At 43.7% G+C, this 26,713-nt stretch overlaps 2 protein-coding genes and 2 long non-coding RNA genes across 37 annotated transcripts; 2 read left to right on the top strand and 2 right to left on the bottom strand.

Moving 5' to 3' along the window:
• Positions 1-257: 257 nt before the first annotated feature.
• Positions 258-7,720, top strand: LOC127317645 (uncharacterized). Of its 6 annotated transcripts, none has more exons than XR_011748720.1 (7): positions 258-842; positions 1,495-1,713; positions 1,898-1,989; positions 2,389-2,460; positions 2,922-3,028; positions 3,169-3,250; positions 3,333-7,720. It is a non-coding gene; the product is annotated as an uncharacterized lncRNA (long non-coding RNA). The 6 variants fall into 6 exon arrangements; XR_011748718.1 differs by having other exon boundaries at positions 3,169-3,362; positions 4,491-7,720; XR_011748719.1 differs by having other exon boundaries at positions 3,169-4,546; positions 6,366-7,720.
• A 623-nt stretch (positions 7,721-8,343) lies between these two features.
• On the top strand, positions 8,344-16,295 carry LOC127317647 (phospholipase D alpha 2). 29 transcript variants are annotated; one of them, XR_011749292.1, is made up of 12 exons: positions 8,344-9,021; positions 9,214-9,486; positions 9,618-9,766; positions 10,013-10,138; positions 10,262-10,344; positions 10,437-10,485; positions 10,585-10,634; positions 11,843-11,898; positions 12,663-12,718; positions 13,492-13,601; positions 13,760-13,830; positions 14,950-15,054. XR_011749292.1 is itself a non-coding variant. In XM_051348239.2 (11 exons), the coding sequence occupies exons 10-11, from the start codon at positions 15,050-15,052 to the stop codon at positions 16,166-16,168; spliced, it is 756 nt and encodes a 251-aa protein (XP_051204199.1). In that variant the 5' UTR covers positions 8,357-9,021; positions 9,214-9,486; positions 9,618-9,766; positions 10,013-10,124; positions 10,233-10,344; positions 10,437-10,485; positions 11,843-11,898; positions 12,663-12,718; positions 13,492-13,601; positions 14,950-15,049; the 3' UTR covers positions 16,169-16,295. The 29 variants fall into 29 exon arrangements, 26 of the variants coding, with proteins under 26 accessions (XP_051204199.1, XP_051204201.1, XP_051204198.1 ...); XR_011749291.1 differs by having other exon boundaries at positions 12,663-13,601; XR_011749290.1 differs by lacking the exon at positions 12,663-12,718 and having other exon boundaries at positions 8,345-9,021.
• Positions 16,296-18,167: 1,872 nt separating this feature from the next.
• On the bottom strand, positions 18,168-20,946 carry LOC127317649 (uncharacterized). Its single transcript, XR_007861347.2, has 3 exons — positions 20,474-20,946; positions 19,291-20,344; positions 18,168-18,495 (listed from the first exon to the last, which is right to left on the bottom strand). It is a non-coding gene; the product is annotated as an uncharacterized lncRNA (long non-coding RNA).
• Positions 20,947-24,946: 4,000 nt separating this feature from the next.
• On the bottom strand, positions 24,947-25,363 carry LOC127316084 (uncharacterized). Its single transcript, XM_051346505.1, has one exon. It carries the CDS (start codon positions 25,361-25,363, stop codon positions 24,947-24,949), a length of 417 nt encoding a protein of 138 aa, XP_051202465.1.
• Positions 25,364-26,713: the final 1,350 nt, after the last annotated feature.

Here is a 26,713-nt window from a genome sequence, read left to right as displayed (position 1 = left end):
CGTTTGGATTTGGGACCGTTCGATCGAGCTGATGTGGCGCGATCTCGGCCGGCCGTTCGTCCAGGGCGCTGAGGCCCTCCCGCAGACCCACTTTTTATCCATGGGTGGTGTGAAAGCCCGCTCGGCCCAGACTCTCGCGTCGCGCGTGGCTGCGACCTGAGGGAAAAGGCCGCTTCCTCTCCTCTAAAGGTGTATATGATGCCCCCCATAGAGGGCCTCACATGCGTTTGGATTTGGGACCGTTCGATCGAGCTGATGTGGCGCGATCTCGGCCGGCCGTTCGTCCAGGGCGCTGAGGCCCTCCCGCAGACCCACTTTTTATCCATGGGTGGTGTGAAAGCCCGCTCGGCCCAGACTCTCGCGTCGCGCGTGGCTGCGACCTGAGGGAAAAGGCCGCTTCCTCTCCAATCCCGTCGCTCCCTCTCCCCTTCCAATCCCGCAGATGCAGCCGCCGCCTCCCTAGCTCCCTCTCCCTGCCGCCGCTCTCCTCTCCGGCGAGCCGCCGCCGCTCTCCTCAGCGCCCCCATCCCGCCGCCACCTCCCCCTCCTGCGCCTCCTCTCCCAATCCCCTTCTGCACGGGCGACGGGCGGCGCGGCCGACCTCGGCGCGGGAGACCTCCGCAGGAGCCGGCATGAGAGAGGTTGGTGTTGCAGCTTCTTGACGGGAGGAGCTGCAGGTGGCCGCTGCTTGGCAGCTTCTTGCGTCTCTCCCTCGAGCGCTCTGGTGCTCCCTCAATCTGCCCTCGCGTCAATTCATCTCCATGGCATGTTCATCCTCTCTCTCTCTCTCTCTCTGAACCCCTTGTGACGGGAAAAGGTGGAGGTTGCCGGGGTGGCCGCAGGTGATTCCCTTACCTCCATGGCGTTGGTGCCCAAAATTTCGAAACCCTAGATACTACAGGGTCCTCACTCCCTCTCTCTCTGTTTTCTCTCATAAGCATATACGTATGCTTCTTTTAATTTCATAGTGTATATTTAGGTTCTGACCATACCAACAATCCTTTCCTTCTTGCTCTGTTTATTTAGGAAAAAATATAAGGAAGAATCAATTATTGTTATAGATCTCTTGGGATTTTTGGTATAGGTTGATTCGATTCCATTTTATACAAGTATATGAAGGTACAATCATTGTCAAACAGCTTATTTCCATTGGGGGCCTTTTGCTTACATGTACGTATGTAGTTTATTTCTCTAAGTTGTCCTCTGAGCATTTTAATTTGACAAATTCATATATGAACTAGGATTATTTATCTCTGCCTAGCAGTAGTGCCTTGTTAGTATTTGTGTCTCAACTGGAAATTAATTTTGTTACTTATCTGCCATATGCACAGGTTGGTAGGTAAGGCTTAGAATTCTTAAATATGTTTATCTAGAATTATATTTACCATTGTTAATGCACCAAATTAGTGACAATCGTCTACTTCACATTGTCTTAATGTTGTTTTGACGTTGTCCTTCCAGTTCTTATTCATTGTCCTTCCATTTCTTATTCAGCAAAGGAACAATGGACGATATGAAGCAGCAACGGAAGGAAGAGGTGAACCTACATATCAGCTCTTGGAATTGCATCGGCATCAACATCCATGTGTTCAAGGAGTTGATATCTGCATGGAACCTCGGCCCTGGAGATCGATTGGTACGAGGAGCAGGTGTTGGTCGCCATTGCGACACTTGTGCTGGTCGGGCAATCTGGCACTGTTGGCATATACCCAGGTAAAGGCCTCCTTCCCCATTCTGCATTTGTGTCAGTTTTTCTAAAGCTGTAAGAGTGTTACCTTGTGGGTAGATGGCGATGCTGAAAATGGTTGTGCTACCGCCCTCATGTGCCTTTTTTCCATCTTCATTTTGTCTTCTACATTGTAAATTCGTTCTTGATCATGGTTGTCTTTCTGCTCAGTATATTGATGTGTCCTCCAAATATTGATGCTTTCCTGGTTGGGAGTACCATTCGGAGATGAAGGTGCCAGTTTATTCAACCATATAACAGAAGTATGTTTGGCATTTAGCCTTTTTTTTGTTACTTGATAGAGTGTGGTTACCTACGTATTGGTAATCTATTTTTTAAAACAAGCTTATAGAATGGAAGATATGAATATCTATGTGTCGCAGTTTACTGAACCCATTGAAATTCTACACTTGCCTAAAGAAGAATTACAAAACAATAGAAATTCCATCACATATGAGGATATGTTGCAACTACAGATTTTAAAACAAAATGCAGCTGACCATATGAAAATAGGAAAGTTTGCTTTAGTTAAAAAAAATTATTGCTAATGTTGAATATGATATCATAGTCTAAAGTTGGTTGGATAAAATCATGATTGAGCCTCACGATTTTGCCAGGAACGCCATTATTTGTAACTCACTTTTATATGGTACCACTTCCAGATTGATAGTAGGGCTTGGATGGCATCTCCTCTCGGTGTTGATAGTCAGAGCATAGGCCGATATGCTTTCCAGGTCGGTATTTTAACCATATCTTGGAACGAATTTTCTTAAAATTCATTCAGAAGAATGCAATATGATTTATAGTAGATGAAATATTTAGGTTCACTATATCTTTGATGCTTGGTGTCTTGAAATCATGCAGAAGTATTTTTTACGCAAGTCAACGTGTTTTTGATTCACGTAGGATTAGCTAGACAAAGCCATTTCTCCCTGACAAAACATTTTCTTGCTATTGAAGCGTAGCATTATTTTTTTCGAGATACCTCTTGTAGTTTCTATGTTTTATAAATTTGTTTGATTGGGTGTGAGTTATTTTATTTAAATATGCTAAATATGTTTCATTATAGCTAAATATGCTAAATATGTTTCATTATAGCTAAATATGCTCTTAGTTGTGGAGATTCGGCTATTAATTTATTCAGCTTAAATTACTCTTGTTTCTCATGGAAATCTTATGTTTCTTCTCTTTGTAGGACAAATTAAGCAAGCATCAGATTAGTAGTTTTTTCAAAGGTTTATCGTGTATGATCTCGCATGATTTTATCGTATGCTTATGTTGTGTACCAACACTAATTCAAAGGTGATTCCATGTTGTAGTTGAGCATTTTTATCTCTGTTATCTTTTCCATATACTCTTTATGTCACACAAAGAGCTTTGGGAAACTGTTTTCTACTCTGCTTTTGATTAACATAGTTTTCTATTGTTGTTGTTCCGAGAAGGTTGCGTCTTAATTTGAACGAGTTGAAAGTAAAATTCAGAGAGGAAGGGGTCAATTTGTTCAACCTACACAAAGTACATTTGGTATTTGGCCTTCTTCTCCGTATCTCTTAGCTTGTGAATAGTTATGTGCTGGATATCTAATTGACGTACAAGTTCATCATAGGATGGATGATCTGAACATTTTTATCTGATGGTAACTACCTCATATCCAATCTCAGCATTATTATTTCGAGATACCTCTATTTTTTCTCAGTATCTCTTAGCTTGTGAGTTGTGAATAGCTATGTTTGTTGACATTTCACGCTATGTCTTGAGGAATGATGGAAAGAATGTCTTGCATGAGTTGTATCTCTGAATTTATCTATAAGGATGCTCTCAATTATTTATACATGTACAGATAGCACAATGGACTTGTGGAATTGTTTATTATTTAGCTTTCAAGCTTTCTCTGGCCCCTAGGCTGCATAATTTTGTTTCTTGCTGCACCTAAAATTTAACAAGTTCATAACATATCAGTTCTCACATATGAATGTACACTGCACCTAATTGGAATTTTGTTCAGTTCCCATAGATACTTGGGTTATTTTATTTTTGGCTTTGTTATCTGTGCAAGTTTAATTTGGTGATATTTTGATTTTGGCATCGCGATAACTACAGAAAGACCTGTATATTTATGGCATGGCAATAATCTACAGAAAGACAAGTATATGTGGCCTCATGTTACACAGCCCCTTACAGTTTAAGTTCAGACAAACAGTGTCACTTTCACTTTAGATTCAGTTGACCATTTACAAATATGTTTGTTTCTCCTGTTATGTCGAAGTCAAATACATGTAACCTAATTTAATTTCTCTTTTCATTATCTTTCTTTCGTGATGACCTGATGGGTCGCCATTTTCTTGGTTTCGTTGGTAACCCAGGATGTTCTAATGGACATGGTTATATATTTATTCAACTTCGCCGAGAAACAAAGTTCGTATATTCTCTTTTTGATTTAATTGGAGAAAATTTACTTATAAAAATATGACATGGTATGCTCTGTTAAAAATATGGGCATATTTGGACTATCATATTGTAGTTCCAAACCATACAATTATCTTGGCCATTGGTGAATGTTAATATTTTGGAACTGCTACCAATTGCATTATGCCTTGCTGTCGTGTGTACATTGTGCCATGGTTCTGCCTCCCTTTGAAATGCCTGTATTATGTGTAGGCTATCCAATTTTAGTGTCTATCACAAGTTTACATACCCTTCATTGTGAGGACCTCTGTATTTTATTTCAGTTTGCATTCATGTAGGTCTCCTTATCGCTTTTCAGTTTCTAGGTGCCATAAGGTCTCCCTTTCAAGATAAATCCACCCAGGTGACTGAGAGGTATTCAGTTGTGCTATTATTTTCTTTCAAGTTTAGAGACTTTGATTGTGTTAAATTTATCAATGTTTTATTTTAGATTGCACATTAAGTTTTAATGTTGTATTCGCTTTGTAGAACCATTTATTTGCATATCTTTTATTTTCTTGGTCAGAAAGCTTGACCCCAAAGAGAGAAAATATCTTAGTCATGTTTCCACGTGCTTTTGTGTTGTAATATGCTAGACGTTCGGCTCAATCTCAGTCTTTTGTGTTGTACTATGCGAATGTGAACGTAGCTATTGTAATATACCAACTCTGGGTTGTGATTATTTATCCTAGAATCTCCTGATTGATATAATGTGCAGATTATCCGTTGGACTTCAAATGCTCCTTTTTCTAACATATACTCTCAAATCGACCTGCCCAGAATATTCTATAAAAAATACATAAAATTGAACATATCTTTGTGACTGATCCAGTAAAGTTTCATTCCATTTCGGTGAGTAGTTTGAGAGATGCTTGATTTGAATGTCACTTTCAAATTTTAACCAAAAACATAAAGATTCCACTGAAATATTGAAAAAATCCCAATAATTCAACTGCACCCATGTAAGAAATCTTGGAAAGTTTCACTCTATTTGGGATAGTGATTTGAGATAATGCTTGATTTGAATGTTCACTTCCAAAATTTGACCAGATATCTAAAGTTTCTAGGAAATTTTTTTCCTGCAATTCAAATAAATGCATATAAGAGATCTGGGAAAGATTCACTGTATTTGGGCCAGTGGCATGAGAGAATGATGCTTCTGAAAATGACTTATATCCACAGTACATTACAAACTGTCACACACAGCAAGAAGCTGCAAAGAGTAGCAGACTCAAGCAACATGCAGAGGCGAGCGGCACCGACACGCAGAGGGGCCAATAGCTAGCTGCACGTCTGCAGAGAGATGCGGCAGTGTCGTCCCCTGGAAATCCTAATTAAGTTCACACCATATATATTAACACATTGGCAATAATTTGTAGAACCAATAATTCTATGCATCCCTATTTATCTCTAAAAAGCATTGTTCTTCTGTATATAGAGTCTATGTCACACTGATGCTTCTTTTTTCCTGAGCACGTGCCATGTAAATTGGTGTGAATTTCATGGGATCGTGTGCCAAGGCACACTACTAATCTTGAATGATGATTTGTTGTGTTCACCTGCAGCATCTTTTAACCTCACCTGATAAAAATTGGAGGCTGCAAGTTATATAAAGTGTGCCATAGTTATTTGAGAATATTTGGTACTCAAAAGGAATTTGGTGTGGTTCTATTACCACTTTCTAGATTGAGGTTTTGTTTTATTTTTGTTGCAATTAGGAACTTTTGAGTGTTTTCACCGTAACATGAGATTTATGCCACTTTGAATCACTGTACCATGCTCACGGTAGGTGAAATTGCGTGATTTTCCTTGCCGATGGTTTATTCTGTGTAATCTAGCTTTTGCTTTTGGTTTATGGAAATGATGAAGTAAGAAAGATGGAAGAACGGTAGTACATAGACCAAATTATAATTAAGGCATACTTTTTTTGTGTGTGCTAGGCCTTGAAGAAAACATCCTACGGGTTATTATGGTGTACCAGTTAACATTGTTTAAGTTTTCCTTGAACAAAAACACTACCCACCACCATCACAAACCTGGGTCTAAAATGAAAATTAGTAATACTAAAGCTAGATTTTAAAAAGACAAGTTTGTATATTTTCTGGAATACTCTGCAGTTTTAGGAATAGATCCTGAGACAAGCAAATGAGTGTTCTGTTTTTTTTGTTGTAGTAGCATAATCATCTTTTAACAGGATTCAGCAAGCATGTCCATGCTAAACTGGAAGGCAGGAGTACTATCTCATCAGGCTCCTTGGATCCTCCCAAGAATATAGAGTACACGCATCCAATCTTAGGACAGCATGACAAAAATTGGGTTACCTTCCCTGCTATTTGCTTATTTGCATTCCCGCTAAGGCCTATATTTTGCTCTATGCATTAGTTGGTTACCTTCCCTGCTATTTGCTTATTTGCTTTGCATATTTATACAACAGAAGCCAGTAACTTGTGCACCTACTCTTTATAGTCTTATATACATGAAACGTTATTTATGGATGTTATGCTTTAGACTGTGGTTTGCAGTAGCTGTCATATTATGATGTTTTCTCTACATTTACATGCCAACTGACTTTTGTTTGCCTGCCTTGTGGTTCTACCATAAAATTTACTTTACTATTGCCGATTCGTGTAGCTATGGTATATTCTTTGTTCGTTAGTAAGCTTGCATGGAGTTAATACATATTTACGGGGTATATTCCCTGTGAATTATGAGGTATAAGCAATCTAATCAGTGGCTTACAATTGGAAATTTGAGTGTTGTAGACTATCTCCATAGATAAAGACTTTTATTTATCCGGTTAATTGTACCAGATAATTGTGCATGGTTCCTGCTTTGGACAAACACTACTTCTATAAAAAAATGTAACATTGTAGTGGCTTATTGGTGAATGGTGATTGATAGTGTATACCTTTTCATGCTTACAGATAATCAGCTTTTTTACGTCTGCTTATTTGGAGAACGTATTAGAAACAAAGCATGCAAACAAATTTGGAGAACAAAAAGATTCAGTATGTAAAAAGTGCGGATTTGTGTATTATATTTTCCTGCATTATTTACATCTGCTTGTTTGTTCACTACTTACCATCGATGTGTATAAACCAATAGCGTAGTGTTTTATAAAATGTATATTCAGCGTGAAAGCTAAAGCACCATTCTTTTACAAATTTATCATTACAAAAGCCGGGGCATGCGCAGTGTTTTACATAATGTTCATCAGACTACTATAATTTTTGTTGGTTGCAGTAATTATATTTACGAATGTTTTCTTAATAGTTATCTAAGCTCCCATTCTTTTCATACAGACTGCTGTGGTTTTATACAGAACTCTGTTCCAGGAGTTGCCTATTGTGAACCTGAGTGGGATCTCTTTGTGTATTTAGCTGTTGTTATCTCAGAACCATCTAAAAGTAGATCTTTCCGTATATTTCCCTATTTACTCTACTGTATGTATGTATCGCATTTCTCTGCTATACAGTTTGCTGCTCCGCTCATGATATCAAATTTGAAACTGAAATATTTGCTATTGAATTTGTCCCTATAATTATTACATCAAGTTCTACTGAGTTTTGCCAGTGTGTGTTTCTACTAAATTTTGACGAATGTGTTATCACTTCCGCTCCCTAATATGTTAGATCATAAGATATATGGTGCGGAATGAAAATAAAATACTGGAAAATTTGTAGATACAATGGGCTTGACATCAAAGATGTCATGTTATTAGTGGTTAACATATAATGTTATCAATTCCTCTAAATACCGCGATTCGACAATGCCTAAAAATGTTTTAACATTTTCCGTATGGTTTTTTACCGTTGTTGTATAAAGTGTAAATAGGAATGAATTTCACGGGGACGTGCGCCAAGGCGCACATCTAAATCTAGTCTGAAGGTATATATGATGCCCCCTATAGGGGGCCTCACAGCGTTTAGAGCTTCTCAGCCGTCGGATCAATCCATCTGTGCATCTCAGCCATTTATTCTGGACAATCCCTGCCATTTCTCTCACTGGATAACCCCATGTGACAGCCGTTTCTTACCCGCCTCTAACTGCACGTGGGCCCCACTATTGTTCGGTCCCGCACGTCGGTCACTGTGGGTGGATTTCACTCGGTCGGCCGAGCCGTCGGCCCGTGGAAAGATTTCCACCCGCACCCGTGAGAGACAAAACCAGCCCTCCCTACCGAATCCCTCGCAGCCGCCGCCGTCCGCCATCCCCTCCGTCCTCCTCGCGCGTCCCCAGCCTCGCCACCACCTAGCAAAATTTTTCCCAATCCCCACAGCCGTCCTCCGCCCCTGCTTCCACGCCACGAGCTCCTCCTCCTCCATCCCAGAGCGCCCCTTCCCATCCTGCCCATTCTCCTCCTCTCTCTCGTCGCCGCCGGCTCAGCCGCCACATGCCGCGCCATCTCCTCCCCCACGCCGCTCGTCGGAGGCCGGCGCGGGCGACGGACGGCCGGCCGACCTCTGGAAGGGGCCGCCGGCGCGAGCTAAGGGGCAGCGCGGCTCGTTTCCGCGGAGGCCAACCTCCGGCAGGGGCCGCCGGCGCGGCAGGCAACGGGCGGTGCGGCCGGTCTCCGCGGCGGCGGCGGCTCGATTGGAAGTCCTCCATGGTGCCACCGGTGCCGTCCATGGGCAGCCGGTGCTGGAGACGACGGCGAGGTTTGGCAGCAGTAGGGCACTTCCTTCCTCCCCCGAGCTGCTCGGCTTGGAGTCTGCGGTCGAGCCCCTCTCCTTCATCATCTTCTTCGCGTGCGGCAGCCGGCGGAGCTCCACCTTCTTCCTGCCGGCTCCACCTGATGATTTCGACCAGCGAAGAAGCCATAGAGGTCCTTTGTGGTGGATTCGGTTGAGGTGTGCTTGTGGTTGACCCATGCAGTTTTGATTTGTTTGGCTCCGTATTAGGTCCCTCCTATATGATTTCTATCTCCTGAGATTTCGTCTGCTTGTTCTTTTTCTCTACTTCCTATCTGGAAGCGTTTTAGGTCTCTGATCTTTTTCTTTTCGATCTCTGTTTATCTCACCGTTTCTTCCATTTTTCTGCAGATCATTGTCTTCCTGCAGATTACCGGCTTGGGTGGAGTTCAAGAGAGTTGACTTGCATGTACAATCTTTGGTGCTTCCAGATTGATCGTGGTACTGCTATAGCACCAATGCTACAAGTTGGGAGGACATTTCTCTGAAATCATGATGAGAACACTCGGTTAAGCTATTCACAAAGGTTTAATTTTGTAACACTGACTTTCCCTCATACGATATTCATGAGATACTACTACAAGATGAAGCTGATTGTGAAATTTGTGACTCCCTTTAAGAGAGGTCTGTGTTTAGAAGAGAAATTTGTTTCTACTGAACTTTGTACCATTTTCTTGGTTTAGATAGTTTATGTTGGGCAACTTAATTGTGTTTCATCTATTACTTAATGTTTGCATGAATAATTATGATTTCAGGTTCATGTTAATGGCCGTTTTTCCATCTGCAAGTAAATGTGATAAATCAAGCGCGGGTCATGCCGCAAGCTGATCCCTTATTTGTTAGTCGTGAGCACAAGTCCCACTGCTATCTAAACATCTTCTCCATATTATTTATTAGTCTCTAGGTCAGTAGTACATATTCAGTTTTTTTAGTTTGAAATACGCACTTGCGGATTCATACATATGTTAATATTGTGCAAAGGATGCATTGAGGCCACTGTTGGTTGAGATGTACGGAAATTCCTAATCCCAGCTGACATCTTCGTCACTTGATTTAGTAGTCTCCATGTCATAAAAGATTTAGTAGACTTCAGCTTTTTTTTTACCATATCACTAATCTGTCATTTGTCTATCTTGCTCTTTTTACTCAGGGAACAAAATAAAAGGAAGAATCAACTATTGTTATAGATCTCATGGGACTTTTGGCACATGCTGGTTTGATCCCATAGTTGCTCCCTTGGGATTTGGTGGCTGAAAATACAAGTAATATGACAATGGTGCACTTTTTACTAATCATTTCTCTCTCTCTCTCTCTCTCTCTCTCTCTCTCCTTACGCTATTTTTTCTTGCTTTATTTCCTGGTGCATTCAGTTGTTGTTTGGGTGATTCGTTGCTATTAGAGAGGGAGATGGGAAGGGGAAGAAGAAATGGCGAGGGAGGTTAAAGAGGAGACAACAGATGAATACAGATCTGCAATAATCAAGTATAGAATCTTGATTTTTATTTATGTTGATTGTAAATGCTAACATATCTTTTGTTGATGACTACCTTCATGAGCTAAAATTATTTTCTCAGAAGCTACTCCTTCCAGTGGTGGGGGAAAGTTTGCACAGGATCTGGCAATGTTAGTCTGTCCTTTCTCGCCCTTACTCCTTTGATTTTTTTATGTGTGATCTTGCTTTGATCTCTGTTGGATGTGTGGAATATGCTTTATATTTCCTAGGTCCTCAAGCATTGCCATGTGGTTTTTGGTGCATATATGCCGAATCAAGGGTACAAATATGGAAACTTTCCAACAATTATTTTATTTGCTTAATCTTCTGGTGTTAGTTTACTAAGAACATACGTGTACATGATCCTTTGAATGGAAGGATATATTTGGTTCTCTGATACCTTCTGCTGCTCTATCTACCAAATGATTAGTTGAACTATTAATTAACAGGACATGACCAATTAGTTGTTCACTTCATCATTGGGTAAACCCATTAGTTGTTGGCATGTCGTTGTGGATTTTCATTACATAGAAACTTTGTCTTTACCATGGACAAAAGATTTTGGTATGTATTGCTTTATTTTCCTTTTTTAAAGGCCTTCATTTCTACATATATTTGTTGATTGCTTACTTGAAAGAATTAGCAGAGTATACCTTCTATACTCCCTCCGTTCCTATATATAAGCCATATAGTTTTTTGAGAAAAATTCCAGAATATAAGGTTTATTGTGTTGCCCTACTTGTATGTACAATATTTTTGGAAATTTGATTACGTTTACTTATCTTATGCAAAGTCCTCTATTAGCTCACGACAATTACTTACGGTTAACCCTAGACAAACATGGTGTAATTTTTCCTAAATATGTGTTTCTTAATTTCCGTGCCAGAAATTATATGGCTTATATTTAGGACCGGAGGGAGTATTATACACACCGCTTGGTAGATTGTAGCAATGAGTTGTTTTTGCTTCATCTAACCGGTCTGTGTTACTTGGCAATTATCAGCTCAAATGGTGTATTAGCCTAACTAGCTAATTGTATGATCTCTGCTCTCCTTTCTCATGATCCCAATCAATCAATAGGATAGTGGAAATGGGTGGAGTGGGTTAATTATTTGGATATTGAATGACTTTCTACTACAGAAAATTCAAACAATTGATATTTTACGTTTTCAGAAAATGTTGGCTAGGGACTGGACTGTGCGCACTTCACCTGTGATTATTCTACCTGCTTTGTTCAGCTTTTGTTCCTCGATTGTGTATAGATTAACACATATATATCCTCACGGCCCAATCCTGGTTAGGAGTTAGGACGTTTCGTGCACATCAGTTTCCTTTCCAGTTGCATGGTATCTAAGATGCCACTTTCTAATGATTTATATGTTTGCTGCTGGAATTTGTCATTTTATCAAAATATCCAATAACAATACCAATGTATGGATTGTCTATATCTGAAATCTTATTCCAAGTTGTTTATTTTTTTGGTAGTAGGACTACTATTGTTTTACAGTGGGAAGACACATTTATTTCTGTCAAACTCATGCAAGGTAACCTATCTCGCCTTCTCACATAATTTCTATTGAAAGAAGAGTGAACTTCAGCTTTATGAATACGTGTGAAATGCTTCTGTTTTTAAGGGGGGCAAGTAGATTTAGTCTTAGAAACATAATACACAACACTGATTAATCATATGTATTCTCTTTTTATCATTGTTTTATTTTCTACTAAGTAAGTTGTCTTAATTGGTGTTTTGCAAATATCGTATTATTAATATTTAGGCATAGTATCATAATTATCCGTGGTTCGTTTTTTTAAATCACTAGATTCATTTGCCCAGTTATCGATTTGTATATGTGTGCTTATTTGCCGGGGAGAGTTGTATGACCAAAATTGGAAACACTTACGTTCTGGTGTTTGTAATATTTTTCAATTTCCTCTTACATTCGTAGATTAGAAATAAAGTAATGGCCTTGGTTTTGATCTTTTCCTTAAATCCTCCGAGGAGGAGAGCTTGCATATTTAGATATAAAGTAATGGTCTTGGTGTTTTTCTCTCGGGTCATGAATCCATATTCCTGAATTCATTCATTCAGTTAGTGGCACCAATTATTTGACCTAGGAAATAATTGAATATGAACCTCTTGGTGATGTCCTTCTCAATCCATCAATATATGCAAGGGATGATATTTCCCATTGGGTTAGGAAAGCTATTGGTGCCACTAACTGACAGCCAGATAGTGCTTATTCACTGAACATTTTTTTGAGGTACCCATTCATCACTACCACTATCTGGCTGTCAATTCGCTATGCAGCCATGCCTCTCACCCTAGATGGTACAAGTAGAGGAGAAGAACCCTGAGGTTACAAGGTGCAGAGCTCTTCTGTTACAACCATTATATATGAGTATTTAGTGGCCAGTAAAATATGTTCTATGAAATGATTGTAAAAGATGCACATATGTGATGCTCTTAGCAGCGACAAGTTGTTTGAGGAAACACCCATAAGAGAATAGAATGCGACAAGTTAATATTATTATATTTTGTATCAGCTATGTTTGCTCCAATGATCCAAGAAATGAATGAACAATTGGAATAAAATATCCTTGTTTGCTTTCCTTGAAAGTACTAGAGTTTTAGTACATAATTTACCATATCTAGGTACAGATCTCAGATAGGATGCAATCATTGGTTTATAAAAGGATTATAATCCCAAATACAAAACTGAAACTAACTGGTGTGTAGCTCCAGTTTTGTGCAACCTGTTTGTGCTTCTACCACGTCGAGGACATGTAAAGACCAATTTTTATTAGAATTTATTCAGTAATTATACGCAAAATCATTTTAATTTCTTGAGGCACTCTTGAGGGGCAAATCAAGCAGAAATAGGGTGGACTGGTGAAGGAAATCACGTGGGGTGAGCTGCATGGTAATTATGGGGTTTTTACAAGATTTATGTGTGATCTCCATCCACTATTTATTTTGGTTATCGGTTCTCTTTCTACGTGGGTTATTCTTCTGATAGCCTTAAGCATTATTTCCACACAAACTAAATATTTTGAGGGTAAGACTAAGTTGAAATCTTGCAGCTGCCACCAATGGCTCATTTCAAAGATTAATTCAGAGTTACCATTTACTATTGCAGCTCAGATTTCCTATATTGTTTCTGAGATGCACGTTCTCTCTGTTGAGGGCCTGAAATTTTCTGTCTTCCTATGACTAGCACCTTTTTCCATCGGTTATTCAATTGTAAAGGTAAACAATATCATATGCATTTTTATTTGGTACTTCCTTTTTTCCTAATTAATGAACTAATCGGTAATACATATTTTGGATTTTATGTGATAAATCTCACAACAATCGTGGTCTATCTACCGGTGGACGAAATACATGGTACTGCTATTTTATACCAGGCTATTTGATTTTCATGACATTTTTCAGAACCATGGGTCGACATAGACATAAGAGTTCATCATATTTACAGGTTATAGACATAACAAAATCGACCTTAGTTATTATTTTGGCACTGACATGTTTCTAGAGTATACAATATTTTGAGTAAATGAATGTTTTCTGAAGAAAATAAGAACAATATGTAAGTGAATGTTTGTCAAAGAAAATTACAACAGTGAGTAAATGAATATTTTCCCGGAGACAAATTGATGAATGTTTTAGGACCTAACATGCCCGATAAGTTTGGTTTGCAGCTTGCCTGTAGCAATCGGGCATGCCTTGGTCCTTATGTGTGTGATCATGCCATATTGTTGCACATGAGAAGAATGTTTTAGGCTCCGGAGTGCTATTAAGAACTTGAGTGTCTTCTGGGTTACGGTGACAGGCTTTGACTTGTGCTCTCCTTTAGCAGTTTGGGTTCACTATATATGATCCCTGTTGTTTTGATACAAACAGCTTTCGATGTGTTCTACGCAAGTCATGATACATGTCTTTGGACATGGACCAGATGTTGGCAAAGATTGTAGGTGATTGAATAATCACAGCCTTACTCTAAAAATTGTTTATGGTAAGGCTGTGATTAGCTTCTGTTTGCATCCAGTATTCACATTAGTTAGTTCCACTCCTTTTCATGCTTTGGTTTTCATTAGGAAGATAGATAGATATGAGTTGCTTATTCACCCCTTAAGATTGATAGCTGGTTCGGCAACATTGTCTCCTTTGGGACATCAAATTTGTTAATAGATAAGAATTAATACCCTTTTTTTCTAAGCTGAACCCTACAACACCTACCCCATACTATTAGACTCAATTCTTATCACCACGCCTAATTAGATGATAACTAGGTCTGAATGGGTGCAACTTATAATTTAGTCTTGACCCTAAACAATGGCAGCTGCACCAGTATTGAATATTTTTAACTTTCTCATACACATTTTTGCAATCAGGTAAATCAACTAACATAGTAAGAAGAAAATGTATAGGCCCACCTCCCATGTGTTCCAAACCAAACCTAGATACCCGGAATAAGCTATTGGTTAGGCTCACTTATTTGCTACAGACAAGGATATATGACAGTTATTTCATATGGAGCTCATGCCTGGTGTCATTTCCCCTCGGCTAATATGACATTTACTTTACTCTCTCCCAGGTGTGCTACAGGAACGTGTGTCATGCTCGACCCTGTTGGATGATCTGCAACTTCTAAGGTCGACATTACAAAGCTGTTGCCATGAGGATGAAAGAAAGAGATGCAGCAGAGTTTTGTACATACGTCTTTCACTAGCTATGTTGTGGTGCCAATGTGGCCGGAAGGTGCTCCTGAAAGTGACTCTGTTCAGGCAATACTAGACTGGCAGAGAAGGACGATGGACATGATGTACTACGACATCGCCATTGCACTTGAGGGCAAGGGGATCGACGCGAACCCCAAGGATTACCTCACCTTCTTATGCTTAGGGAACAGGGAGGTGAAGAGGAGCGGTGAGTATGAACCTGTAGGTTGCCCATTGGATGGATCAGCCTATGAAATGGCACAAAAGGCTCGGCGGTTCATGATCTATGTTCACTCCAAGATGATGATAGGTATGCCCACTCCATATGTTACATGAAAATTTTCTTGCAGTTGTGAACATCTTAGGCATTTCAACCCTTCTCGAAAAAAAACATCTTAGGTACTTGCATGACATTTCAGCTTTCCAAGATTCCTATGTTTGAAGTGTGCATAAAATTTATTGGTGTCACTGTCTACTTTCCAGTACAATTATACACACATGTCCCATACCTGATTATTATTTTTACAATAGAACATGCATATCTCCACTTTTCCATTATTGTTGTCACAAAATTACTAGATATTGTCACTTCATCCTGTTCTATACTGTCAGGAGATGTCCCATGTGGTTGAAGTTAAAAATTCTAACACATAGTCTACTTGGTTTAAATCAGTTGATGACGAGTACATCATCGTTGGATCTGCCAACATCAACCAGCGGTCAATGGACAGGGGCGGGGACATCGAAATCGCCATGGGCTCATTCCAGCCGCACCACCTAAACACCAAAGGCCAGGTTGCCAGAAGGCAGGTCCATGGTTTCCGGATGTCGCTGTGGTATGAGCACCTAGGCATGCTGCACAACGATTTCCTCAACCCGGGGAGCCTGGAGTGCGTCCGGAGGGTGAACAAGATGGCAGACAAGTACTGGGACCTCTGCGCCAGTGATGAGCGGAACGACGATCTCCCCGGGAACCTCCTCACCTACCCGGTCATCGCGACGAAGGATGGCACCGTGACAGAAGTACTTTTAATAGACTTATTCATCTTTCTCTTTCAGAATCGGCTAGAACAGGAGCTAGCGACGCCTGTATAATTTGTATCATTTAAATACCATGTTACTCTTCATTGAAAAACACTTTACATAAGCCTTACAACGCTGTCTCATCATATTGAGTGTATCTAAGTGCATGTTATTGATGTAGGGCTGAATGAGTGGCTGATTGTCGTGTCTCTCATCGTATTGAGTGTGTCTAAATGCATGTTCCTTACATAAAATATACTGCGAATTTCACGGGATCGTGCGCCAAGGCGCACATCTAAATCTAGTATCAGTTATTACTGGCTGCGTTGCTCAAGCAGGTCCTCGGCCGTTGTTATGCTAGTCTAGATTGATTCATACCCCATTCTCATGGTTCCGCAGAGAACCCCAAATCTCCTTGCATACTCTTTGGCACATGATTTGACTCGCGCGCATGACACCCATAACTAACCGTAGCGTCATGTCGCTTCGATCTCCGGTGTTTAGTACATGCAAATATTTTTGTCGCATTCGAGCCATTCTAGAACTCTTGCCTCCAATCGACCAGAAAGGGATACAACAGGGCGAGATTGCAAAAACGTGAATGAACCAAAATCGCAGCTATGCTTTGCAACTTGCATCGTGACAATGTGGCATGATGGCGCTCCAGTTCGAGTGGCATCCGTGCTCGCATTATACCGCTGGTTGCTCACTTGTATTATTTATAGGTATCAAGTATATACATTTTTTTCTATTTGAGAGGAGATATATAGACAGAACAATGAAATGAAGATTGGTCCATCTCTATTCAAGTCATGATCTAGTATCATACAGGAAGATGCTTTGCTGCATTCTACTTTGTACAATATTATCATGTATTTGTCATGCATATGAACCATTGATGGTTTGCATCGCAGCTCTCCTTCAGGTTCTCGAAAAAAAATTGATGGTTTGCATTATGCAACTACTATAGCTCTAAAATATTTTTTTTGTTAAGCTCATCAACAAGAGAAGAAAAACTTAAGGAGATCAAGGCTCCAAACTGAAGAAGGCTCAATTGATGATCTATGGGTAGTGGCGGAACGAGAAACGGTGAAAGACAGGTGCTAAATTTTCGCGTGTAAAAAACGTAGATTGCAACTAAAATGGAGCAAGGTGAAATTACATTACCTCCACCGAAACATAAAGAATCTAATCAAAAAATGGAAAAACATAAATTACTCACGGGCCAGAGAAGAATGAAAATAGATAAGAAATTTTCACAAATAGACAATGAGGAATATGAGTAATTGAGCAACTGAAAGGGCAGAAAATGCATGCCCTTTGAAATTTATCATTTTTAGGAAATGCCTTTCATATTTTTGAAGGAGAGCGAGAGAAGCGCTAGAAGCGGAATCAAGGCATTGATCAGTGCTGCTAGCGCTACCAATCGATTAGGCCGCCACGCTTTCTCCTGCATTTTCCTTTAGAACAACTTTCTGTTGCATATAAGACGACTCTCTGACACATCATGCATGCAAATATTTTGGCGGTCCTCGTGGTGCTCTTGGCCTGAATTAATATTAGCTAATGGCTTGTGTAACTTTGCTGGACCAGTGCTACACCCGGGTAGCACCAGTCGCAACTTTGCCCCTGTATATGGGTCCACATAGATCACTGGTACACCGACTGTGAAGCTAGTTAAGTACAAAAAAATAATATTATTGTACGTGACACCATAACTAACCGTAACATCATGCCACATTCGGTCCAATTGATAAAGAACCCTTGCGTCCTATCGACCAGGACATGGATACACTCGAGGAAGAGTACAACGGCGCGAATGAATTTGCGTCATGACAATATTAATTAGAATCAAGGACTGTAATCGTAGTCTTGAGTGATCAATTAATTTTTGTTAGCCTTTCAAGAATTTTTTTGCTTGTGATAAACCTCCCTAACCAGGGTAGATCAGACTTCGCCGTAGCAAGCTTACACGTACTGGGTTTTATCGTGCAAGTATAAGATAGCCAAGCAAAGATGGCATACATACATATATCCTCCATGATTACATGCAGCGAGCCATGTACACCAGGTCGATTTTTTTTAGATAATGGGCGCTTTATTACTCAACAGAAGCAATTACATCCGACCTCTGCATAGCTAAGATGCACACAGCCGTTTAACATGTCTCAAAAGTCTTGAAAGCTAAAAAGACGAATTACATAATAGATAGAGTGAATGTAAAACGCCTAAGATGAAGGCGGATGCCCAATCCGTAGATTATGCTGCCACCCATGTAGGGAAAAAGTATCCATCGCTGTGTCCTCCAACCGTGTACAGACCTCCGTAAACAGGTCGCGGTTCTCCACCTTTTGTAGCGCAAACCATGAACGGAGAGTAGTTGTACATATGTATATAACCTGCAGGAGAGAGCAATTCTTGTCATTAAAAACTTTGTCATTTCTACATAGCCATAGCGACCATATCATGGCAAGCGCCCCCACCCTAATAAACGTTCTAAATATGTGGTCGATCCCATGAAACCAATTACCAAAGATGTTGGCCACACTAGTTGGGGGATACAGATCCACTGGTGGAAAAAGGGCCTTTGGTCGCGGTTCGCAACTGCCATTAGTCGCGGTTGCGCAACCGCGACCAAATTAGCGCGACTAAAGGCCCCCCCTTTAGTCGCGGTTGCTTACGAACCGCGACTAAAGGTTCGTCCACGTGGGCGCCAGGCGACCGTCGGGGCGGAGGACCTTTAGTCGCGGTTCTTCTGGCCAACCGCGACTAAAGGCCGCCGCAGGTTTATGGTTTTAGGCCCCCCCTAAACCTGCCCCCCCCCCCCCCTAAACCTGTTTTCTATTTAATTTGTATTGTTTTATTTCTTTTGTGCTTTATTGTAATTTTGAAGGAGTTTCACATATTCTACGGTACTACATACATGCATATGAATGTACAATTTCAAACAAATTTGAAATTAGAACCAAAAAGAATTCAAGAGGAATATACAATATATATTCAATATCATCGGATGACCATATACAAGTTTGAACAAGTTTCCATACATAATTTAATGCATGTATAGTTCTACGTCCTCGTAATGGTGTTCTCCTTTAGGATCGAGGACTTCCCTCCTGAACCATCCAGCTAGTTCCTCTTGAATAGCATAGAAATTAATGAAACAATATGAAAATGTACAGATTGCAACATACCTCTGCTTTTTTGTTGTTGGATGAGACCACTTTAATTGGCTTGCGCTTCCCCTTAAGCAACTTATCAAGCCCACTTTTCTTTCAACTTGAAGATACTATCCAACCAAGTTTTCTTATGCACTTTTTGTCTCATATTTTCAAATGCTTTGTGAAATTCTGCTTTGTCCTCATACCCATACATGCATTCACTAAAATCAGTAAGTATATGGGACTCTTCCTCTTCATGTTCACCTTTCCCTTCATCTTTCCCTTCTTCTTTTTCTTCACCCTTCAATGAAGATAAATGCTTGACAACATTTTGCATTATATGAAAGGTGCACAATCCATGATATGATTCTGTGAAAACTTTGCCTATGGCTTTACCCATTGCTGCATCTTGATCTATATAAATTGTTCTAGGTTGCAGCTAGAAAAGTCTCAAAGAGCCATTTAAATGAGTCACATGTTTCATCAAATAGCAATGCTGCACCAAAAATGGTGGTTTCCCTGAATTGATTGAGGCCAAGAAAAATACCAAATGGCATATATTCTTTGTTTGTGCCAAAAGTAGTATCAAATGTGACAACATCACCAAAGTGTGCATAGTCAAGAACTATTTCAAATGCTTGTAGTTCGGATATCTTCATTTGTGATGCCATCAAGTGACATGTTTGTGGCAATTGAAGGTGATGATTATGTCCCACCACAATATCCGTGACTTCATAATTTTTTGCCACTCGATCCAATGATATAGTCATCCGAACTTTGCAATTTGTTCTTATTTCAGCTCTAATACGCTTTGGAACATGATCCATTGTTATCCCTTTTTTCCGTATACCCTCATTGGAACAAACAAATGTGCATGATGTAACTTCGCCATCTATCTTGCTTGCATATTTGTTTCTCTTCCTCACATCAAACCCTGCGCGGCCTCCATATGCAACCCAAAACACCCAAGCTTCATCTGGATTTCTAAACCTCATACCAATTTGAGGCATCCCCTTGTCAATTTCTCCCATTGCAAAATACTTGTGAATGCACAACACTAACAATTGGACATCAGAGTAATAGAATCCTGTCAAATTGCACAACACATTCAACAGCACATTCAACAGCAAAAAAACGAATTCACAACAGACCATTCAATTGCATAATACACCAAAAAAACAACAAGAACGTTGTAGGCAGAGCCGGCGTCGCCTACCTGCAAGAGGAGTCAGACCGGAGCGGGGCAGAGGGCGTCGTTGGAGCTGGGCGTTGGGCGGAGGAGGCCGTCGTAGTGGGGGCGGAGGGCCCTGCCGGCGGCGTCTTCTCCGGCCGCAGCTGCCCGAGCTCCGTACCTCTGTCTCCCACCGCGAGGCGGGCTTGGGCGAGATGGGTCTGAGCGGAGGAGCCCGCCGTGGTGGGGGCGGACGACCCCGCCGGCGTCCTGTTCTCCGGGTGCAGCCGCCCGAACTCCGTCCCGCCCCTTTCCCTCTGCGGCGCCGGCAGAGCTCCGCCGCCTGGGAAGTCCAGCCCGCGCAAGCCCTTCTCTTCCCGCAATTAATTTTGCCTGTGTTCTGTGCGTGCCTGGGTCTGGTCAACTGGTCAACATCCTGGGATTTGGCTTGGTTTGTTAGGTGGCCATTGGATCTGAATTAAGGGTGGATCTGAGGGGACAAGACAACTTGTGCCTTGTGACTAGCAAGGCACTGGATCTCTGTCCTCCAGTCATACATTTACCCACGAGTGGACATAAACACACATAAGTTCCTCTTTTTCCTTTGAGGGGAGTGAAGACGAAATTCATTGTAGAATACACTAGTTAGTTTGCAGTTTTTTTTTTTCCACGGCAGAGAAACTAGTAAACTTGGGACAGCAGAGTTTAGCAACCATATATCACCACTCTAGAGAAATAAACTCAAGGCACATACCCTTTGGCTATGTTCGTAATCTAACCTCCACTTAATATATGAAATATGCAAAAAAAAGAAATTCTTTCTTTCAAAAAGACATACAAATTGTTCATTCTCACCCTTGCACTGGTGCAATGCAATGCAACCGCCCATGCTCACTGAAATGAACACAAAACACAACTATATACCCAAAGATTTTCTGGTGCAATGCAACAACCCATCCTCACGGCGGTCAACACCACTCCGAGGACCATATTAGTCGAAAGCAAACACACAAATCTAGCTTTATATGTGATCGGCAACGAGAGCCTCGTTAAATACGTAGTATCAAACTCTATATACTTTGGCCAAACCTTTTTTTTTTAAACTGAAGGCCTAAGCCCTGCTTTAAATTAATAAAGCACCAACAACACCATACATAGTCTAGATACATAACGAGCAGACGCTCCCACACCGCACAACACGACACACAGGTCCCCAGACCGTCCCATAGCTAAGTTCAATAAGACAACAGCATAAGATAGAATAGAAACAAGGTTCAGTACTACAGCCGGCACCAACCCCTGGTACAAGGTAGAAACAAGAAACAGGACGGCATCAGGTGCTCGACGCCGCCAGGTCCGCATGCATCCGCCGAAGAGCATCCATTGCCGCATCCACGAGTCCTCTATCCTTCCACTTCACCAGCATCCGCCATCGCTGCATGTAGATGGTCATTTTGAACAAGGCATCAGCAGGTTTGCCAATAAGAACTCTTTCCATAGTTAGCTTATTACGGATATTCCATAAGGTCCAAACTAACGCCGCAAAGGAGAACCAAACTACTCGTCTATACGGCCCGGTCAACCCATGAGAGATAGCAAGGAAATCGCCTGCCCCTGCAGGGTTCCAGGAGCAATGCAGGAGCTCCCGGACTCCCGCCCAAAGAAAACGCACCAGTGGACATGTGAAGAAGATGTGATCACAGTCCTCAGGCTCACCACAAAGCGAGCAAAGCCCATTGGATGGGCCTCGCCGCTTGGCCACCTGCAAAGAGCAAGGCAGCTTACCCCAGAGGAGTTGCCACAGGAATACCCTTATCCTTGGTGGCACCCTCGTCCGCCAGACCTCCCTAAAGTGCGTAACCGCCGCGCCCTGCGACAGCCGGCAGTACAGAGACTTGGCAGAGAAGTCGCATGAAGCCTCCAAGCGCCAAGAAACCACATCGTCGTCCGTGCTGGCCTGGGTAAAATCTAGCTCCCTCGTGAGATTGTCCCATTCCACCGACTCCGCGAGGGAAAAAGGACGTCTAAACCTCAAGCGCCACCCCGGGCCATCCCTGGCCCCCAACACCGTAATGAACGGAGAGTCACAACAGCTAAAAAGCACCGGATACCTGTCCCTGAGCGGAGCGGTACCTAACCACCAATCCAGCCAGAAGAACGTCTGTTTCCCGTTACGGACGCTATGCTTCGCGCCCAGTTTAAAGTACCACTTGACTCTCTGGATCGAGTTCCAAAATTGCGATCCTTTGGTAGGCACCAGCGGCGAGAAAAGATCATGGTCCCCAAGGTACTTTGCTCTAATCAGATCAGCCCAAAGCCCATCTGCATTGTGGTAGAGCTTCCAAACCCATTTAAGCATGAGCGCAATATTCATATGCCTGGTGTTGAGGATACCCAAACCCCCAGCCTCCTTTGGCCGGCACACCGTCGCCCAATCGACCATGTGATATTTGCGCTTATCCCCCACCCCTTCCCAAAAGAAGCGGGAGCGCACCTTGTCAAAAGCCGCATGCGTTGAGTCAAAGAGCATAAACAAGCTCATAGCAAACAACGGAAGGCTTGACAAACACGAATTCGTTAGCTCCAGACTTCCCGCTGAAGCCAAGAAGATACCCTGCCAAGGATCCACCCGCTTGGCCACTTTCGCCGTCAAGAAATCCCAGTCCGAGGCACGCAGCGTTTTGTTGCTCAAAGGTAATCCCAGATACTTAATGGGAAATCTCCCCAAACGGCAGTTAAGGAGCCGAGCCACCCGCTCCTGCTCCTGAGGTGTGGTCCCCACCACGACAACCTCGCTTTTAGCAAGGTTGATCTTAAGGCCGGACATCAGCTCAAAACTAATCAAAACGAGCTTTAGATTGGCAATACCCACATCTGACGGCTCAATCATCACCGTAGTGTCGTCGGCGTATTGCAAGTGGGTGACTCCCCCAGGAATCAAATGCCGTACCAGCCCCAAAATGTGTCCAGCCTCCTTAGCCTGCGACAGCATGGCCGCCAAGGCGTCGACCATGAAGTCAAAGAGGATAGGAGACAGCGGGTCTCCCTGTCTGACCCCACGCGCGTTTCGGAAGAAAGGGCCGATTTCCCCATTGACATTCACCGCCGTTTGGCCACCCGAGACCAGCTGCATCAAACGGTGAACCATAGTGGCGGAGAACCCTTTCCGGCCAAGAACCTCGCGCAGGAAATCCCAATCCACGCGGTCATAGGCCTTCTCAAAGTCAAGCTTGAGGAAGAGGCCCCCTAGCCTTTTCACCCGCAACTCGTGAGCAATCTCGTGCAAGGCCAGCACTCCCTCGTGCAGGGCCCTGCCCCTGATAAAAGAAGTCTGTGAACGGTCTATCGTCCTATGTGCTAACGGCGCTAGACGAGACGCATAAGCCTTAGAGACGAACTTAAAAATAACATTGATAAGGGCGATAGGTCGGAATTGCTTAATGGAGTCAGCCCCTTTAACTTTGGGGATCAAGGATAGAATTCCAAAATTCAAACGTGAGATGTCCACCCTCCCTAGGGCAAAATCGTTCAGAATCTGGAAAACAAGGGGTCTTAGGGTTCCCCAGAACCGCAGAAAGAAGGCCACAGGCAGGCCATCCGGTCCAGGAGCCGAGTCCACTTTCATATCATGAAGGACGGCATCAAGCTCCTCTAAGGTAAACGATCTCTCCAACTCCCAGTTCTCGGCTTCAGAGATCCGTCTAGAAGGTGGCCAAAGGTCTTGAGCAAGGGTGAAAGCCCTAGCCTCCCCGGCTGTGCCCATCAGTTGGCGGTAATAGTCGTACACGTGTCCCATGATAGCCTTCTGGTCCGAAAGCTCTCCCTGTTCCGAAATCAAGCGGCGAATCCCACACTTCCGACGGCGCCCATTGGCGATGGCGTGGAAATACGCCGTACACGCGTCCCCTTTGAGCAGCCACTGTATGCGGCTCCGCTGACGCCAATACTCCTCCTCTAAGGAGTCAAGCAAAACCACCTGGTCCTCCAGGTGATAACGGAAGGCCCATCCTTCCTCATCCAACCCAGATGAGTCAGCCAGCGCATCAAGCGCCTCGACCTACGCCAAGAGCCCAACCTTACGATCCCGCTTCTCCTTCCCAAGGTTGGCCCCCCAACCCTTGAGGAACTGACGCGACAGTCTGGCCACACACATCCAAAGTTCAATGGAGCCCCTATGAGGACCAAAGTCTGACAGAAAGGAGTCCAGTTTACCCTTAACTAGATCCAAAAAACCCGGGACCCCAAACCACCAAGTCTGGAACATGAACCTAGCGGGCCCGCATCGCTCTTCTTCTCCACTATTAAGAAGGAGGGGGTGTGATCCGAGCCAATGCGGGTGATCGCCGACAAGGAGCAGAGTGGGAACCAGGCCTCCCAGGCCGGGGACACAAAGACTCTGTCCAGCACGCATCTCACCGGAGACAGCTGTTTGTTCGTCCAGGTGTACCGCACCCCTACCCGCGCCACCTCCCTAAGTGACAGGTTAGCAATGGCGTCATTAAACCTATGGACCCTGGGCTAGTTGATGTTGGCGTTATTCTTATCCCCTGCCCGGCGAATAAGATTAAAGTCCCCGCCCAGAACCACCGGGTCCTGATAAGTGCTAACTTCCCTAGTAAGCTCTCCCAAGAACTCCTCGGTACGCCGGTGATCTGCTAGACCATAAACCAGCACAAACCACCACTTTTTGTTAGACCTCCGCTGGAGGATATGAGCGCTGAGGTAGAAGGTACCCTTCCTCCACACCCCAACCTCAAAAGTCTCATCCCTGAAACCCAACAGCAGGCCCCCCGAGTGCCCTGTTGCTGGCAACCAATTCCAGTTAAATTGGCCACCGACCTCTAGCCGACGTAGCTCAGAGGCCGAGAAATCCTGCCTGATCGTCTCTTGGAGGCCCACAAAGTCTACTTTCTTAGCTCGCAGGTACTCAAGCATTTGGGACCGTCTCCCAGACGCCCCAAAGCCCCGGATATTATATATGAGACCTCTCATCACTACCCGGCTCGCTTACCCCGTCCCTTACGAATTGACAGCATTGGCCGCTTTGCGCACGCACGCTTGGGCTTGCTTCGAGACGAAGGACCTACCTCCTCTGGGTCCGCAGACGCCGAAGGGCCCTCCTCCGGCGCTACAACTTGCACATCGGCCTCCCGAGCCGCAGCAAGCTGGTCTTCCCTTTCCTTCATCAGAGCCGCCGCCGCAATGGAAGCCTGGGCGAGCTCCCTTGCTCGCACCAGGTCCAGAATCTCACACGGTGAACCCCTGCTCGGGTTAAACACGATGCAACTATCCACAAGAACATTGGCAAGACTAGCATCAGGACGAGAGCCGAGGGAAGTAGAGGGAGGCGTACCTGAATCGAGGTTCTTGTCCGGCGTCGGCCTCTTGGCCTTCTCCATCGCCGAGAGGTTGACCGACGCCTTGTTGTGCCTGGAGCTCTTCCTCACCGACAGCACCTTGTCCTTGTTCTTGTTCGCCCGCGAGTACGACGCCGTCGACGCCGACTTCTCCCCCGCCGCAGGCCTCCCCGACACCACCTCACCAGCCTCCCTGAGCACCACCGCAGGCAGCGGCGAGGGCTGCTGGCCCTTGTCGCCACCAAGGGGCCGCTCCGGCGAGGCAGCGCCGAGCCCCCCAGCGCCTGGAAGCTCGCCCGGGGCCTCCTCCATGGGAGCGACCATCCCCTGGTCCGTCTCCGTGTCCGCGCCCCCCTCCAGGACAGGGTCGCACACCAGGGACTTAGTCGACCCCTCCCTCGCCTTAGGTGGAGAGACCACGGGAACCATGAGCGAGCGGGGCTGCCGGAATGAGGCCAGCAGCCCGCCGGCCGCCAGGTTGGTCCCGTACTCGTCGATGGCCCGCAGCCTCGACACCGTGCCGCCCAGCTGAGGGGCGCTGTGATACCCCCCGGTGCCAGTCGTCCCGCCACGCGCCTCCGTCGCCTGCTCCTTGCCCTTGGGCGCCGCCTGCGACCTATCTGCCGCCGCCTGAGACCTCTTTTCCTTGTCCTTCTTCCCCAGGTCGTTCCATTCCTCCTCAGAAGGGGTCAGATCATCGTAGTCCTCATCATCTTGATCATCGTCTCTTGGCGGCGACGGGGCCGGCCCTGACCCAGAGGTGCCTCCACCCCTCCCACCAAGCTCAGCCTTCACCGCAATGTTGTAGCCTTCCCCGTTTACCACCAGTTGGATCGTTCCCTTGATCCGCTCCGGATAGCGACACTGAAAGCGCATCCTAATTGGCTCCGTACGGAACTTGCGCAAGGACAGCTCATCCACCTCCAAA

This window comes from Lolium perenne, chromosome 7 (assembly GCF_019359855.2).
Source record: "Lolium perenne isolate Kyuss_39 chromosome 7, Kyuss_2.0, whole genome shotgun sequence".
Classification (NCBI taxonomy): Eukaryota; Viridiplantae; Streptophyta; class Magnoliopsida; order Poales; family Poaceae; genus Lolium; species Lolium perenne.
Note: the sequence above shows the minus strand (reverse complement) of the source record. Positions and strands in the feature narration are given on the sequence as shown.